Source organism: Plectrocnemia conspersa, unplaced genomic scaffold (genome assembly GCF_051122295.1).
Source record: "Plectrocnemia conspersa isolate PC_06_02 unplaced genomic scaffold, ASM5112229v1 ptg000013l, whole genome shotgun sequence".
NCBI classification, from domain to species: domain Eukaryota; kingdom Metazoa; phylum Arthropoda; class Insecta; order Trichoptera; family Polycentropodidae; genus Plectrocnemia; species Plectrocnemia conspersa.
Window position 1 is genome coordinate 24,438,537 of NW_028277177.1, and position 16,825 is coordinate 24,455,361.

The 16,825-nt window shown below is 42.4% G+C and overlaps 1 protein-coding gene across 1 annotated transcript; it reads left to right on the top strand.

Moving 5' to 3' along the window:
* The first annotated feature begins 9,502 nt into the window (after positions 1-9,502).
* LOC148227664 (uncharacterized) lies at positions 9,503-16,065 on the top strand. Its single transcript, XM_088201131.1, has 3 exons — positions 9,503-14,354; positions 14,485-14,870; positions 14,992-16,065. The coding sequence occupies exon 1, from the start codon at positions 11,003-11,005 to the stop codon at positions 12,386-12,388; it is 1,386 nt and encodes a 461-aa protein (XP_088057257.1). The 5' UTR covers positions 9,503-11,002; the 3' UTR covers positions 12,389-14,354; positions 14,485-14,870; positions 14,992-16,065.
* Positions 16,066-16,825: the final 760 nt, after the last annotated feature.

Below are 16,825 nucleotides of genomic sequence, written 5' to 3' on the forward strand. Positions count from 1 at the left end.
CTGATGGTTTTAATTAACAGTAAGTCAAGCAACAAATCATGTAAACATAAGTACATAAACGCAAAGAGATATAATTTGTTCTAAAAGAAACAACCAAATATATGTTATCCAACCACCATTTGCTGTTTTCGTCCGCTTCGCTCCCTAAAGGCGTCAGCGCAAAAATGCTTGCACTACGAGGCGGAAAAACAAGCGACTTAAATTATTTGAATCGATAATGATACTTAAACAATGTTAACAAAATAACGAAATAATAATATTCCGCTGTATAAGGATAGGAAAAGACTGAAGTTTTTTTAATCACGTTAAGGAAAGCGATATTATAACATATGTGTGTGTGCGCGCACGTGTGTGTCTGTATTTAAGTATTTTTTGCATTTATGAATGTGAGCATGTTTTTGCATGTTTTCAGCGGATTTTTTTTTTTTTACCAAATATTGTTTTTTTTATTTATTCAACAATTGGTTCATAGTTATTTCAAATATGATTTCCCAAAAGTCCAAAGTCCGATAACGGTAAAAAAATTAAATCAGATATGCGTAAATACTAAAAAAGGCTTGCACTAAAAAGCCCCTTTATAAAAATTATTTTGTAACGATTCATCAAAATAATATAGCAATAAATAAAAAATTATATTGAATTTTCTTTTTCTCATATAGGCGCGAAACGTGATTTTACGAGCGAAAAAAGGAGATTACGAGCGCGAAACGCGGTATTACGAGTGCGAAGCGCGATATTGCAATCGCGAAGCCCGATATTACAATCGCAAAACGCAATATTATAAGTACGTATGTCGAAACATCAACCCGCTTCGGCAGTCCTAAATTGTAATTATTTATACTTGGTAATTGTTATGAACCCCTGGGCCTTCGTCGCGAAGCAACGCACTGTATTTATTTTGCCGCGTGACTGAGTTAAAATGGACACGATTTCACCTAAAAACATCATTATATTTATCCTTCTATTATCTAGATACCTAAATTTATGTCACTTATTTTAATGAAAATAGTAAATATAATTATTACTTTAAATATTTCAATAAACAAAACTTACATACATTTTATCTTTAATGCTATTAAAAACGATTTAAAAAAATATGTTTAGAATTTTTACATTGTGATTTAAATAGCCAAAATTCAAAATTGGTATACAATTAAATAAATCTATTTTATCAAAATTACTAAAAAACTATCATACAATCGTATTATGAATTTTATTTTGTAAAAATATTTGTCAAAACATGTTTAAATTGACTTTTTATCTGAAAAGTTGGAGTTTAAATAAATGCCAAAAATAAATACGAGCTGGTGCTACGCACAGCTAAAAAAAAATACGAGTGCAAAGGGTTAATAATATATCAATTAGACTCTAATCATTTGCGCGATTACAAAATCTAGCTTCACTCGAGAAAGTTTCACAAACTCTTTTACTCTGAGGTTATTAAAACGGTGTTAATTTCCACACATAGATTAAGAAAAGTTAATGTGTAGCCAAAATAAAGCACACCGCAATATCGAATGCCCTAATAAAATTAGGGCGAATCAAAATCGGACTGGTCAGATTCCGCGTTCAAGAACGTAGCGAGGTCCTCCGCCTTGGCCTTTAGACACAGAAAATGCGGTCTGGCTGGCCACATTGTAACCAACTGCAGGAACGCGCCGCGATGCATTCAATGCGCTTTTCAAAAAACAGCACAAATGCTGTTGCCTCTACTCATACTGGAGTATGGTTTCATTATATAATTATGTCAAGCAAATGCTTCGTCAGCCAAAAAACGTGGGGAATATCAGTATTATCAGTAAAGGGTAATGGTCAAACTCGCACAGTGAATTCCTTTTTTTAAATCGGAAAGCGCTCGTGACGCTATCAAAACATCATGAGTAAACCTACGGCTATCCCTAAAAAGGGAGCTGCAAAACAGTCGGCCAAACAACCGATAAAGATCTCAACAAAAAAAATTGGGATCACAAAGCGCTGCTCCAGCTCTAGTAGCAGCTAGTCCTTAGACTCCACTTAGGAGCACATGGACACCACCCCCGATTTAGCGTAGGAAGTTCTTTACGTTACAAATGGAAGTCATGAATCGTGTTTCGTATCACTGTTTAATCAAAGTCATCTACATTCAGTTTTGTTTTGGTATTTGGTTTCTTTTTCTTTAGAGAAACGCGAGTTGAGCCATAACTTACATTGCTCCTCCATACCGCATTCATCAGCGTAATGCTAGCATCTGGAATATGCAATGGCCGTAGTTTATCACCAAAGTAAATATAGACATCTAACCAACTTTTTAAGTAATTCTTTTTTTCTATTGTCATTTCAATGGACAGATTCGTATATTTATATAGTAAAATTCGCTTTGATAACAGAAACTCCAGACAATTACGATCTCAACAATCGCAAGATAAGTTTGAACCACTACGCTCGATATTCAATAAATTTAAACCAACCTGTTTGAATAATTACTTACCAGGATCGCATATCACGGTTGACGAAGGACTCATTAAGTATCGAGGGAGGTACCCATTTAGCGTTTTATCAAATGTAAGCCGGGTAGATATGGAATAAAAATATGGGCTGCAGCTGATGTAGAGACATCATATATTTTAAATCCACAACCATACACGGGAAATCAACAGGTACAAGAAAGAAACCAAGGTGAAAAGGTTAGCGACTGATTTTATAATGGGACTGGACGTGGTGTCACTACTGACAACTTTTTTACGTCAGTGCCCCTCGCTAAAAGACTTCTGGAAAACAAACAATTGGAAAAAATAAATGTGAAATACTGCAAGAATTTTTGCATTCCAGTCAGAATTATTTATTCAATTTGCACAATATCACATTGGTTTCATACGTTCTGAAAAAAACCCATCAGTCACACTCTTGTCAACACGATACAAGAGTAGAACCAAATGCGAGGAAAAGGCCAGAAATTATTTTGCATTATAATCGAACCAAATGAGACGTCAAACGAACAAACTTATACCATCGGTTGCAGGACCTAGTGCAGGATTTTGGATAAGATGGTCCAAATTAAGTAAGAGCAGTGGACTGGAAACCTACCATCGGCGAAATGGTGGTTGTCAAGGAGGACAATTTACCACCATTGCAATGGGTGATCGGCCGCATTGAAGCAACTCACCCAGGGGCTGATGGACTAATTCGTGTAGTTACAATCAAAACAAAAAATGGCACAATAAAAAGGTCAATAACTAAGGTGTGTGTCATGCCAAATAAAGACTAGTGCAGTGCAAGCTATTTTATGTTTCATTGATGATAATTTAAAATGTGTATCATGTTTCTTGTATGTATCAAATAATTATAATTTAGCCATGTAGCAAACCAAATAATTATAATTTAGCCATGTATCAAACATTTTATTTTGTGTTTGCTAATTTAGTTGGGTATTAAGCCTTTTATCTATTTATAGTATTTTATGTCTGTTTTTAATTTACATTTAAATTATTATTGTCTAAAAATGAACAAATGCTTGCAGTTTGTATTGTGTAATAATCTAGTACAAACAATCCAAATGTATGTCATGTATATGTGTTACTAACATCAAATCTTTTACGATTTTTATGCTGTGCCACTAACATTCATCTTTTCTTCGTGTTCATTGTAATTTAGCGTTAACTACGAGGCCCTCTTCAGCCCCTGTTGACGCCCGTTTCGCCTGTTGTATGCGTTCGCGAACGTCGTCATACAGCGTTCGGGAATGCCCCCGAATTTGACAACAGTCGGCTCCGATTGTCGTTACGAAGCGATCGGACCACGCCAAGCTCAATAAAGCTTTTATACAAGCACACGTGTTTTTGGATTCAGACCTAAGAACTAACCAGCACGCGTATCCCTACACGCAACAGCCACCTTACGACGAACCTTTTGCGTTAATTAGCAAGGGTGAGAAAAGCGCAATAATTGATATTCGGGGCAAGTAGAAAACCTTCTCAATTGATTGCATAAGACCCGCATACATCCAGACAACGGATCAAGAGACGTCGCCTGTCCCCATCGTCATTACGGAAAACACTCCACCACAAGAAGCTCACATCAACAAGCTACGCAGACACAATCCGGACGGCAAGTTCGATTTCCAGTCCGACTTCAGGTGAGACACTGAAACGAGAGAACCTCGTCCAAGTTTCAACTTAAAATGTGAATACGACTGCTACGCCCAACACACCTAGCAAGTCAACAGAGATGGAACCACCATCAGGGAACGGAAGCTCTGTCTCGACGACAACTGCTCCATCAACCAGACAGAAAAACTAGCTATCAAAGCGGCGTTAGAATGGGTGTCGGCTATCCACTCCCCGACAACAGTACACGTCCTGACCAACTCCCAGAGCGCGCTACGCTCCCTGAAGAATGTCCACTCCATGAACCCGTCGTAGAGACGCTGGCTCTCGTGCGGTCCCTGAGGATGTGAAACACGAACATCAAGCTCTTCTGGACCCCGGGACACGCGAACAACGCCAGAAATGACAGGGCCGATGCAATCACCAAGAAGACAGCGGAGACGCACAACATTCGCAAATCATACACACGCTCTCCACTCACCTACGCGAAGACATATCTAAGAGAGAAGCTCCAGCGCGACTGAAACGCCCGTTACACTGAATCACCGTTTCACTGATAAAACTTCTTAAAAGTTTCTCTAATAACTCAGGCAAAGATAAAAGTGCAAATGGCGAATATATTTTCTGATGCAGAATTGAAAGAATTCGCTATAAATTCAGTTCAATCACTGACATACGCCTTGACAACAGAAAATTTCGCCCACTTACTACATCCGAAGAATTCATTGTTTTTGAAAGTGAAGTCAGAGCTCCATCATCAGTATTACCAATAAATTTATCTATTCCACAGGAACCAACCTCTCCAATGGATATACAAGAGTCGGGAATAATTTATGAAGAAATCGTAAATCAAATTACAAAATAAATGTTAATCAACACTACATACCTATACAAAATGTGATTTTATTATTTTTTTATGCTTATTATTCTCAATAAAAACATATCTTAAACATATTGCCGACTACCTATCAAAGGTCGTGCTCTGAACGTCGAGCCGTGCGGACGTGTTCAACGGACGCTCTGCGTGTTTCGACTCCTGAGGCGGCATTTCTGCTCCGATCGTGCTGAGTTTCGACGAGGACCTTCCGGAGTCGGAGACGAAGAGATATAGACCTTCAGCAAGAGAATCTACAAAAGATAAGTGGAGATATCGCGATTCGCATTTTTTTAACGGCCCCCGCGTGGCCGCGCGAGCGCCATTTTGACAGCTCGGAGAACGCGTCTTGGGAGCGCTCTAGCGGCCCCAATTCTCAGCCCCGGCCTACCGGAGGCGCACTAAAGGACGCGCAAAGATCTGACGACCACACTGATATAATAAAAGCCTCGAACCGGTTAACAATAAGCCCGTAAATACATATCGAAAAACATAAACAAAGGCCGGCCCCAGCAGCCCTAGCTCCGGGCCCCAGCTCGGAATCCCGAGTACCGATTCACAATAATAAAAACCGCGAGATAGACGATAATTAGCCCGCAGCAACAACTTTCAGAAAGTAAACAAAGGCACCAGCGCGGCCCGAGCCGCCGCTGTCATTTTGACAGCCGGGAGGGCGCGTTTTAATAACGCCCTAGCGGCCCCAGTTCTCAGCCCTGGCCGACCGAAGGCGCGCCACAGTACGCACAAAAACAACAAAGAATTGCTTCAGAACAAATAAAGCAGCGACAGACATTAATTAATAAATTAAAGGCTCCAGCGCAGCCCGAGCCGCCGCTGCCAATCCAACAGCTGTCACTTTGACAGCTCGGAGGACACACACCGAATCCGCCCTAGCGGCCCCAATTTCCGCCCCGGCCGACCGGAGACATTTGAAACAATTAAATAATAACAAATATTTGAACAATTAAACAAATAAGCCAAACATAAAAATAATTTAAATAATTTGAGTAATTTAAATAATTAAATATTAAAAATAACTTAGCCGAAAAAGGTAGCGTGGCCATATACATTCGCACCGTAAGCCAAGGTGGCGATAAATATTAATGTACATATCTTTGAATAAATGCATATATATTACATACTCGTGCATCAATTTATGAGTATGTAATATATACATTATTGTTTTGCTTTTCACAACTTCACAATGAAATGTTTGTTATGTAAAAATGCATTATTAAATTATATAAGAACATGGTGCCTAGAAATTTTCATATTTTGTTTTTGAGTGTCGTTACTTAAAATATGTTGGGAATCACTGGTCTCGAGGGTCTAGGACAGTGCCCGGCAACCTATGCCACTAGGTAGCACGCCTCGAAAATTATGATTTATTAAAATTTTCCAGCCATCAATGTTCAAAAACGTATAAAAGAAATTAATACAATAGAAAAGCAGAGTTTGTTGCATGTACTAAACATACCCTGAATTTGTCCGGTCTACACGCAGCTTCAGTGGCTATCAATTCTGTAAATTTTTTTGGAATTTTAGACCACCTTTACGTATTTTTTTGTCCTCCACTCATCAATGGGACATTCTGACATTGGCGATTTCCCTAAGCCTCAAACGCGTAGTAGAAACTCGATGGAGTCCAAGGGCTAAAGCTGTGTCATAAAAAAAAATTCTCTAATATTTTCAATTCTTTGGAAGATCTGACTGGCGAAGAGTAAAACACATGCACCAGATCAGTAGTTGGCGTACTACTTGGTGCGTTGCAAATGTTTTTTTCTCTAGATAGTGTGATTCAAGAAATAAATACGAGATTTCAACAGCTTCATGTTCTTACTGAAAAATATGGATTTCTTGCTCCGTCTAAAAAATAAAATTAAATGAAGATTACAATTGTCAGATAAATTATGATCATGACGACATTAATAACTAAGAGTTCTTTGTTGAAAGAAAAATATTAATAAGTTTCGTCGCTGCTGCAACTATGCGAGACAAAACAAACACATTAAAGGAAGCCCCCTTGAACTTCTAGTTTATTCAAAAATACAATCTTGGAAATTCTGTTCCATATATTGTTCATTCTATTACGAATTTTCCAGACAATTGCTGTAAGTGTGGCTGTAATCTGTGAGAGAAGTTTCTCAAAATTAAAATTAATTAAAGAGTTACTTAAGATCTTCTATGCACAGTTTACGGTTGAGAAATCTCTCCATATTATCAATAGAACATCAATTAACGACTTCGCCCGCAGCCTCGCTGACCTCAAGGAGAGCGTCCGATCGTCGACTGCGCCGGTCATCATCGCTGGCGACTTCAACGCCAAAGCCGCTGAATGGGGCTCTACGGTGACTGACCGAAGAGGAAACCTGTTTTGTGAGATGGCCTCGAACCTCCACCTACACGTGGCTAATGTAGGAAGAAGCTTCGCCCGGGGCAGCACAGGATCGGTCATCGATGTGACCTTTGCTGACGAATCGACAGCGGGCATGATCCGAGGCTGGCAAGTGCTAGAGAAATATACTCACACAGCGACCATCGATAAATCAGCTTCGAGCTCACTACCCGCAACCATAGATCACCGCCAGAGGGCAAAATAAAGCGGTAAGGCCGCAACATGAGCACCACCCCGGCCCCCAAAAAGGGGGCCACAGCGAAAAAGAAGAAGCGGGTATCAGATGTGATCCGCCCACCCCAGCAAGCCCGGAGGAAATCGTCGCCGCAAAGGCGTAAAAACCGCGAAATAAATCGCTGCCTACCCGTCCTCGATCTGGCGCTGCGGGTCACTCTTATGACACAACTGTCGAACGAGTGCCGCACAGTCGTCCATCTTTCGACGGAGGGAGTCGATCTGTATGCAATTTCGGCATACTTTCGATTCGGGGACTACATCGGAAACCACATAGACGGCCTTACGACAGCTCTAAACGCCCTTAGGGGAAAGAACGTTGTAATAGGGGGCGACTTCAACGCCCACTCGACAATCTGGGGTGATCCAGACGAAAATAGATACAACAAGAACTCGGTCATCAATAGACAAATGGAGGACTTCTTCATCACAAGCGGCATCAGGGTCGCGATGAACGAAGGTCCTATGGGGACCCCGAGACGACCGTCCGTGACGCAGTATAAGTGAAAGTGATTGTCCCGCTGAGCCGTGCATCCGAACTAAACGGCGTCGTACAACCACACCGCACCCCCGCCACCGCAAGCAACGCGCGGAGTGGGGATACTGTGATGGATGATTCAATAATAGTGGATGATGTCTTTCGGCATCTTTATTTGGAATCAAAAACCTCGTCTCGCGAAATTTCATCATCTATGGTGGCTTTTCATGCAGTCTTTGGTGCTTTTACCCTTTGCAAGGCTGTCGTGACTAAAAAAGACTTCCGATCGTGGATCCAGAGACGGTACTCTGCCTTCCTCTCAACAATGAATTTGATGGCGGACCCATCTGTTCAACTAAACCTTATTGAAGGCGGGAACCTGGTCAATGAAGTTGCAAGCGAGCGTTCTCTACTCAGACTAGTTGTATACAAACTGATTAATGGTACTTACCAAGATACAAAATCCCTAGCTATACTGAGTCATGTCCGGATGTTAGTCTCTCTCACTGAGATGACAACATACTCCCTTATCCAGCGGGTTATTGTACAAGGAGGAGCGGTGATGACTTTGGCTCCTTTGCCTAACCAATTGGTCAAGTACAGCAAAGAAAAGAGGAAATTGTTAGAAGATTTGGAAAAGATGAATATTCCTTCAGACGATTTAATATATCTTCATCTCATCTCTCCGAATAAGCAATGCTTTAAAGCAGTTGATTATGCTGATTTAATTGTGACCGCAGGGATCATCGAGAAACTCACCAACCCGAAAAACACAACTCTAGTTGATTATAAGGCACGAACAGATGGTTCAATTATCAACGAATCTGCTGTCAAGCAATTCTTGACTCATCAATCATCTCACTACAATATCGGGGATGAGCGAGGTAAGCCGTCAATGTCTCGCTGAACTGACGGGAGCGAACGTGGACGAACTGTGTAAGGAAGCAGAAAAAATAGTAGTGCAGTCTTTAAATTATGAAGATCTGTCGCGCCAACAATCAGCAGATCCGGAAATTGAGAAATACACCAATTTGCGGACCGTCAACATTCCTGGATCCGATGCGACAATTTTGTGCAATAGCTCTACCGGCAACGAGCGACCATATCTACCGCTCCAATTTAGAAGACAAGCTTTCGAATTGTGCCACAATTTATCGCATCCTGGAGGACGACCGACAACCAAACTCGTCGCAGAGAAATTTTTCTGGCCCTGTATGCGCACCGATTGCAAACGATGGGCTAGAGAGTGTGAACAATGCCAGCGATCGAAAATTTCTCACCATGTTTCCACTCCGATTGGCAGTTTCCCGTCCCCGGAGGGACGGTTCGAACACATCCATATTAACCTCGTCGGTCCTCTTCCACAATCTGAAGGAAAAAAGTACATGCTAACGTGCATCGACAGATTCACCCGCTGGCCCGAAGCTTTTCCTATCGAAGACATCACTGCTGAAACCGTTGCAAAAGAGCTTTTCAGCGGATGGATTTCCCGCTATGGAACACCTCTCCGCATAACCACCGATCAAGGCCGGCAATTCGAAAGCGCCCTGTTTAAAGAATTGACCCGCTCAACCGGATCTACACACATTAGGACGACAGCGTATCATCCCGCGGCAAATGGGATGGTCGAACAGCTCCACAGACAACTAAAAGCCGCCCTCATGTGCCATCAAGACGAGCATTGGACTGAGTCGTTACCCGCAGTTTTGATGGGAATCTGCGCAGCTTGGCGAGAGGATATAAAAGCGACCTCAGCAGAATTAGTATTCGGACAACCTCTCCGATTACCGGGAGAATTTTTGGCTCCACATACGCGTAATTACACGTCACCGACTGCTGAATATGCCGAAAGACTATGACAACGGATGGCCGAATTAACACTGACACCGCCCAAGCAGCATGGACCATGTCCTACCTTCGTTTTCAAGGAACTGCACACGACCTCTCACGTGAGGCATGACGCAGAACGAAGCTCACTACAGCCACCATACGACGGACCATTCGCTGTTATTAGCAGAACGGACAAATGCGTAACAGTGAATATTCGAGGCAAACCGAAAACCGTTTCAATCGACCGTTTGAAACCGGCGTACATCCAGACAACGGATCAAGATACGGCGCCTATTCAAGAATTACCAGCGGAATCTACCCCACGGAACGAGAAGCCACCTGAACGCGTAATCAAACAGACAAGATGCGGAAGAAGAGTGAAATTCCCAAACCGCTTGGAAGACTGATCATCCAGCAACAGCTTCAACAAAACGACAGACGAGCTCTACACAAATACAGATAACGACGCAGGCAGTATCTTGAAATATATATTTTAAATTGCAGTAATAATATTTTTCTTTATATTTTAAGGTAGAAGTATGCACACGGAGGAAAATGTCATGCGCAAGTGACAAACGGACCCCGGACCCCTACTTTTCCGTTAGCTGAGAGTTTCGCAAGGGCCGCTTTGTACAGTTCGCTGTACATACGTCCACACAATCATCAACCAACTGGTTCGGCTTCCATCTGCGCCGACCCACGCTGCGCACGAGACCACATCAGTCGGAACGAGCCTCAGCTTCTCCTCTTGGTTAAATTTCGCAACTGTAAATTGCTAAGAGGGGGTGTACTATGGGGACCCCGAGACGACCGTCCGTGACGCAGCATAAGTGAAAGTGATTGTCCCGCTGAGCCGTGCATCCGAACTAAGCGGCGTCGTACAACCACACCGCACCCCCGCCACCGCAAGCAACGCGCGGAGTGGGGATACTGTTGGCGCACCCGACCGAGATTATAAGGCGGTACCAAAAGGCTCACTAGACCATCGGAAGACGGTCGCCCGTAGAGCCGAGCGGACGTCTCCACGCCCGCCCGCTCCCGGTCGAACGAAATCGCACGTGTTGTGACAAGTGCAAGTGAGTGAGAGTGCGCGCGCCGCATCGGTCAAGATGGCCGATCCCATCGCCGCCTCCCGCGTCGCGAGTGCAAAATCACGACAACCCGCCGCCACCACTACCGCCAGAGGCGCTGCCTCCGCCTCCACCGCCACCCGCTCGCGTTCGCGCTCACGCTCGCAAAACTCGGAGTCTCTCGATCTCCGCGAAGTCCTCGCTGAACTCCGGGACACGCGCTCACGAACCACGCACCCAACCACCCTGGAAGGCCTCATCTCCTACGTCAAGTTAATGGAGATAACTATCACCAAGCAGTCGGCCGAAATCGAACAACTGACGGCTGCTCTAGCCGACAAGGAAAAAGGCCGAGAGCCCACTGATTCGGAGTCTCCGAAGCCACGCCGTAAGCGGCGAAAGGCCTTCAAAAAAATACCGACCGACGAAGAGTCCGACGACATGGACGTGGAGCAGTCGCCTCCGTCCGTATCGGCCGCACCTGAACCGGAAATACTCCAGGAGGGGTCACCGCCCCCGCAGACGACTCCCGCCTCGGACGAAGACGGGTTCGTCACTGTAGTGAAACGCCCGAGAAACAAAAGTGCCGAGAAACCGGAGCCGATCGACGCGGAGGGCACCACGATTACGACGACGACACCCCCCACGATGTCCACGAAAATTCCACCGATATTCATCCGCGGAGGCGCCGGCTACATGAGGCTGATAGCCGACCTGAGGAGGATGGCCATCCCAGTCACTGCCGCCAGGCAGACCAAAGACGGGATCAAACTCCAATTGACGACTTCCGACCACTATAGGACGATCACGAAGCTCCTCAGCAGCAGATCCGAGGAGTATTTTACATACCCACTGCACGAGGAGAAGCCACTGAAGATAGTGATCCGTGGCGTCTCGACGGGAATAGAATGCCCGGACATCATTGAAGAGCTTCGAAAGGACTACCCAGTGGTCTCCGCTCACAGGATGAAGTCCCGTGGGAAGGAGATCCCGCTAATCCTCGTTCAACTCGAACGAAATAATCAAAAATCCAAATCTCTGTTTCAGATAAAGACCCTGTTTGGTCTTCAGGTCAAAGCAGAGGAACTAAAGAAGACGCGGGGCCACATCTCCCAATGTTATAGATGCCAAAATTATGGACATGGAGCGAGGTTGTGCAACATAGCCCCGTCTTGCGTCAAGTGCGCCGGAAGTCACCTGACTAAGGAGTGCACGAAGTCACCAGATCTGCCGGCAAAGTGCGTTAACTGCGGGGGAAATCACCCCGCAAATTACCGCCGCTGCGCAAGGGCCCCAGGCGCGGCCTCATACGCCAAGGCGACTAAAAGCACGCACTCCGAGCAGCAGACTCCGCGCCCCCACCGCTGCCCAGCGGACCTCCCCTCCAGCAGTGGTTGCGGTGAAGGAGACGAGCCTCTCTCCTGAGGTGCTCCAGCTGGTTAGCCAGCTAATGCTGGCGCTTCAAAAATAGAATGGCTCACACCACCATTAACGCCGCCCAGCAGTTCCGGCTAGTTTTTTGTAATGCGAACGGGCTACAAAACAAACGTCACGATCTCGAACTTTTTGCGAGACACCATGGGCTAGACGCGGTTCTGGTGAACGAGACGCACTTGCGAGCCGGTAACCGAGTCAACATCCCAGGCTACACCCTCTACCGAGACGACAGGAATGACAGGGTAGGCGGGGGAACCGCTATCTATATAAAAAGCCACCTGAAACACCACAGAGAGCCAACGCCGGCCCTGAAACATGCGGAAGCCACCACCCTGGCCGTGGAGCTGTCCGACGGAGAAAAAATCAGGATAGTATCGATCTATAATCCACCAAATAGATTACTACTGACCACAGATTTAAATTCTCTTTTAGGGTCTACATTATCGACTATCATCGCTGGCGACTTCAACGCGAAACACCCGCGATGGAACTCAAATGTCGCAAACCGCAACGGACTCTAGCTTCTCGCCTACGCGGAAAACAGCCCATACTCACTTCATGTGGACGCGCCGAACACGCCGACGTTCTTCCATAACATGATCCCGGGATACGAGGACGTGCTAGACATTGCGCTCTTTAAGGATTTCTACGGAGGATACGCCCTCACGAATCTCTCCGAACTCTCCTCGGATCACAACCCTATCCTGATGGCGTTGAACCTCACCAAATCTCCTCTCTCGGCACCCGTCAGATATCGCACGTGGTCCTAGTTAAATAGAGCGACCATAATCGTAATATTTATAACTTTTGCTGTTGTTGTTGTTGTTTGTTGCTGTTGTTAGTTGTTTGCTTCACCAAAACATAACAGTAGAAACCCAATATAAACCTAAAAAGGTACTACAGTGTCATCGTTGCCAAAATTTTGGACATTCTGCAATAAATTGCAAGCTACTCCAGCATGTGTCAAGTGCGCTGGGAATCACATATCACTGGACTGCCCATTTGGAAAAAAAATCGATACCCCACTGTGTATTAAATTAAATAAAACACACTCTATAGAAGAGAAATTTTGCATGCAAAAAAAATGCATTATGCTACATATGATTTTTTTATAGTGGCAACACATTTAACGGTTAACTTTGATTGGACTTTTCGTTGGCGTCGGTTCGATTGTATTGCATTTCTTGAATTATAACGTTTCTGCGATCGACAAAAGTACAATCGAGGTTTCTTAGCCATATATAATTATTCTTTAGATAATCGTCTCAAATAATTTAAGTTTTTTAAGTTACATTTTTCCAATGCATGATGGAAACCTATAATATAAATCCTATAGATATAAGTACACAAATAGATTATCAGGTGGAGGGTGAACATCTAGATGATCAAAGAACCAGTGAAAGAATCGTGAATTTAACGCAAGAACAACGCAATCGCCGAAATTCCAGACGACGAATAGGAAATTTGTCCTCAGAACAGCAACAAAATGAAAATTCGAGAAGACGATTAACTAATTTGTCCACAGAGCAACAACAAAGCCAGAATTCCAGACGAAGAATAACTAATTTGTCCACAGAGCAACAACAAAGTCAGAATTCCAGACGAAGAACGACTAATTTATCCGCAGATCAATTAGAAAACCAGAACTCCGGACGAAGAATAACTAATTTGTCCACAGAACAACAGGAAAGCCAGAATTCCAGACGAAGATTATCTAATTTGTGTACACAACAGATCGCTGAGACAAGCGAACGAAGACAGCGAAGAAACACTTTTTATAAATGTGCCGTAGCTAATTCGAATAATTTTGTATGTCCGAACACGCACAATTTAGGTATGATGGACAAAGAGTGCACAATAGAAAAGAAAAAACTTTTTCACAGTTGCTGTCACGGTGGAAAGATTTTATATGCACCGTCGACTTATCCAGACGAATTTCGCGACTTATCAACAGGTAATAATAACATTTCTATGAATTTCAGAGAATTTATACGGCAAGTACAACAGCACCAATGCCTTCGCCTCATTTGGTGCGAACGTTGCACAAATCTCAGGTACTGGTCCATATTGTCTAAAAATTTCAGGAGAAGTTTACCATACCACTTCCAAGAGTTTACACGTCGAAGGTGAGTCGCCACTATATGCACAGCTATATACTTATGACACAAATGAAGCAGTGAGAATGCGCATGAACCATCCATCAAATGTGGATTGTCAAGAACAAATAATGAAAACGATCGATATTGTCATTCGCCGGATAAATCTATTTGCGATGCAATATAAGCATCTCCATGAAGCCATGGAAGAGGAAGAAGCTCGAGTCGCATTTGACCGATGTCCGTGCTCAGACAGTTTGCTAGTGTGGTGAAGTTCGGACAGATCTATTCCTGCTATTAATCCTAAGACGCTAAAAATGAATTAATCAAGATCGAAACCAATACATTGTCAAACTAAACAAGTTATAATCAAGGTATATTTGACTTTAACAGAATAATATAATAATGGCTCTTTAACGATACCTGTTCAAAAACAAGTAATTAAAAAATATATGTATTCTAAAAAATATATTCTAAATATTGCTGCATTTTTAGGTATCCAAGTTGACTGGTTATCCGTTTTCAACAATCAGATGAATTATTACGGAATACAACAATACAAAAAAATAGAGGGAATGCTTAATTCTCCAAAGAAAAAGAAATCAAGAACAAAATCAAAACAGAATGTAGACGACTTCGATAAAACAGTAATACGAAACACTATTTAGGACTTCCATTTACAACGTAAAGAGCTCCCGACGGTAAAGAAATTGCTTCCTATAATCAAAGAGAAAACAAATTTCAACGGCGGAAAAAGTACGCTAAACAAATTAATTCAAAATATAGGATTTAGATAAAAAAACTTAAAAATAATCGACGTGTCCTTCAAGAAAAACACGATATCGCTATGAAGGGAATTAAATTTTTAAGAGAAATTCGTAGATATCGCACTGAAGATAGGCCGATTATTTACACTGACAAAACATACATCCTCACAACACACGCATCATCACTATCATGGTCAGATGGAACAAATAATGGTTTCAAGTCAGCAATTTCTAAAGGATCGCGATTTATTATTTTACATGCTGGTGGTAAGAATGCATTTGTGCCAAATTGCTTTTTGATGTATCAATCTGGACGGAAAACTGGTGATTATCATTCGGACATGAATTACGACAATTATGAGAAGTGGTTAAAAACTCAGCTGATTCCATACTTACAACCTCGTTCCGCAATTGTAATTGACAATGCTCCATACCACAATGTACTTATTGACAAACCGCCGAATAGTTATTCCAGAAAGAAATGTATGGAGGAATGGCTGGAGAAAAAAAAACATACAAGTCAAGCCAAATTCCCTAAAAAGAGAATTGTACGACTTGATATTAAAGAACAAAGATAGAATGAAACAATACAAAATCTGAGGAGCATGGCCATACATGTTTGAGATTACCACCATATCATCTGGAACTCAATCCAATTGAAAATATTTGGGGTATTTTAATACAATACGTAGGTAGTAAAAACATAACTTTAAATGAAGAATATAAATTATTGATATGTTTTAATTGATTTTAATTGATATGTTTCAATTTTGTAATCAATTAAACAATTCCTGTAATATTATATTGGTATTTTTATTAAATATTTTATTAAACAGATATTCAACCTGAAGAGTGCTGTCATGTTTTTGAGTTAAATATGTATATAAATAAGCGAAATAAGTAAGCAAGTGTTATTTTACATTTTCCTCAACAAATAAAATTAAAAAATAAATCGAACGTGTAATTTTACATGGTCACCATAATATCTCTCTCGCCAATACTGTGTCGACGAGCGTTAACATCTTGGACGAACTATACACGATTATGTCAGGAATACGGCGGAGGAAAGAGGCGCTCGGGTAAGTTATGTTATTATTCTTCCTTCGACTTTTACAGGTGGACCGCGTCACATGAATAAGTTGTACCAGGATTCGATGGCAATGGTGAGAAAATTCAGATGTGCTGATTTATTCATCACTTTTACGTGTAACCCCAAATGGCCGGAAGTACAAAATGAATTAGCTTTTAACCGCTTGCCGGGCGACTTTTTTTTTAAATCAAAATGCTAGCGATCGGCCCGATTTAATTGCCTGAGTGTTTCAATTGGATGTTGATGAATTTATCAAAGTCGTAACCGAAAAGCATATTTTTGGAAAAGTGTCTGCATGGGTTTATGTCGTCGAAGAACAAAAGAGAGGGCCTTCCCCATTTACACGGTGTTTTCACTCTGCGAGGAAGACAAATTTCGTACAATGACTGATATTGATAATGTGCAGAATTACCTAATGATATTAATTTATATAATGTTATTTTAAAAAATAACATTCACGGTCCGTGCGGAA

Coding starts and splice junctions, on each gene's coding strand:
- LOC148227664 (XM_088201131.1), top strand. CDS start 11,003: ATGGCCGATCCCATCGCCGCCTCCCGCGTCGCGAGTGCAAAATCACGA.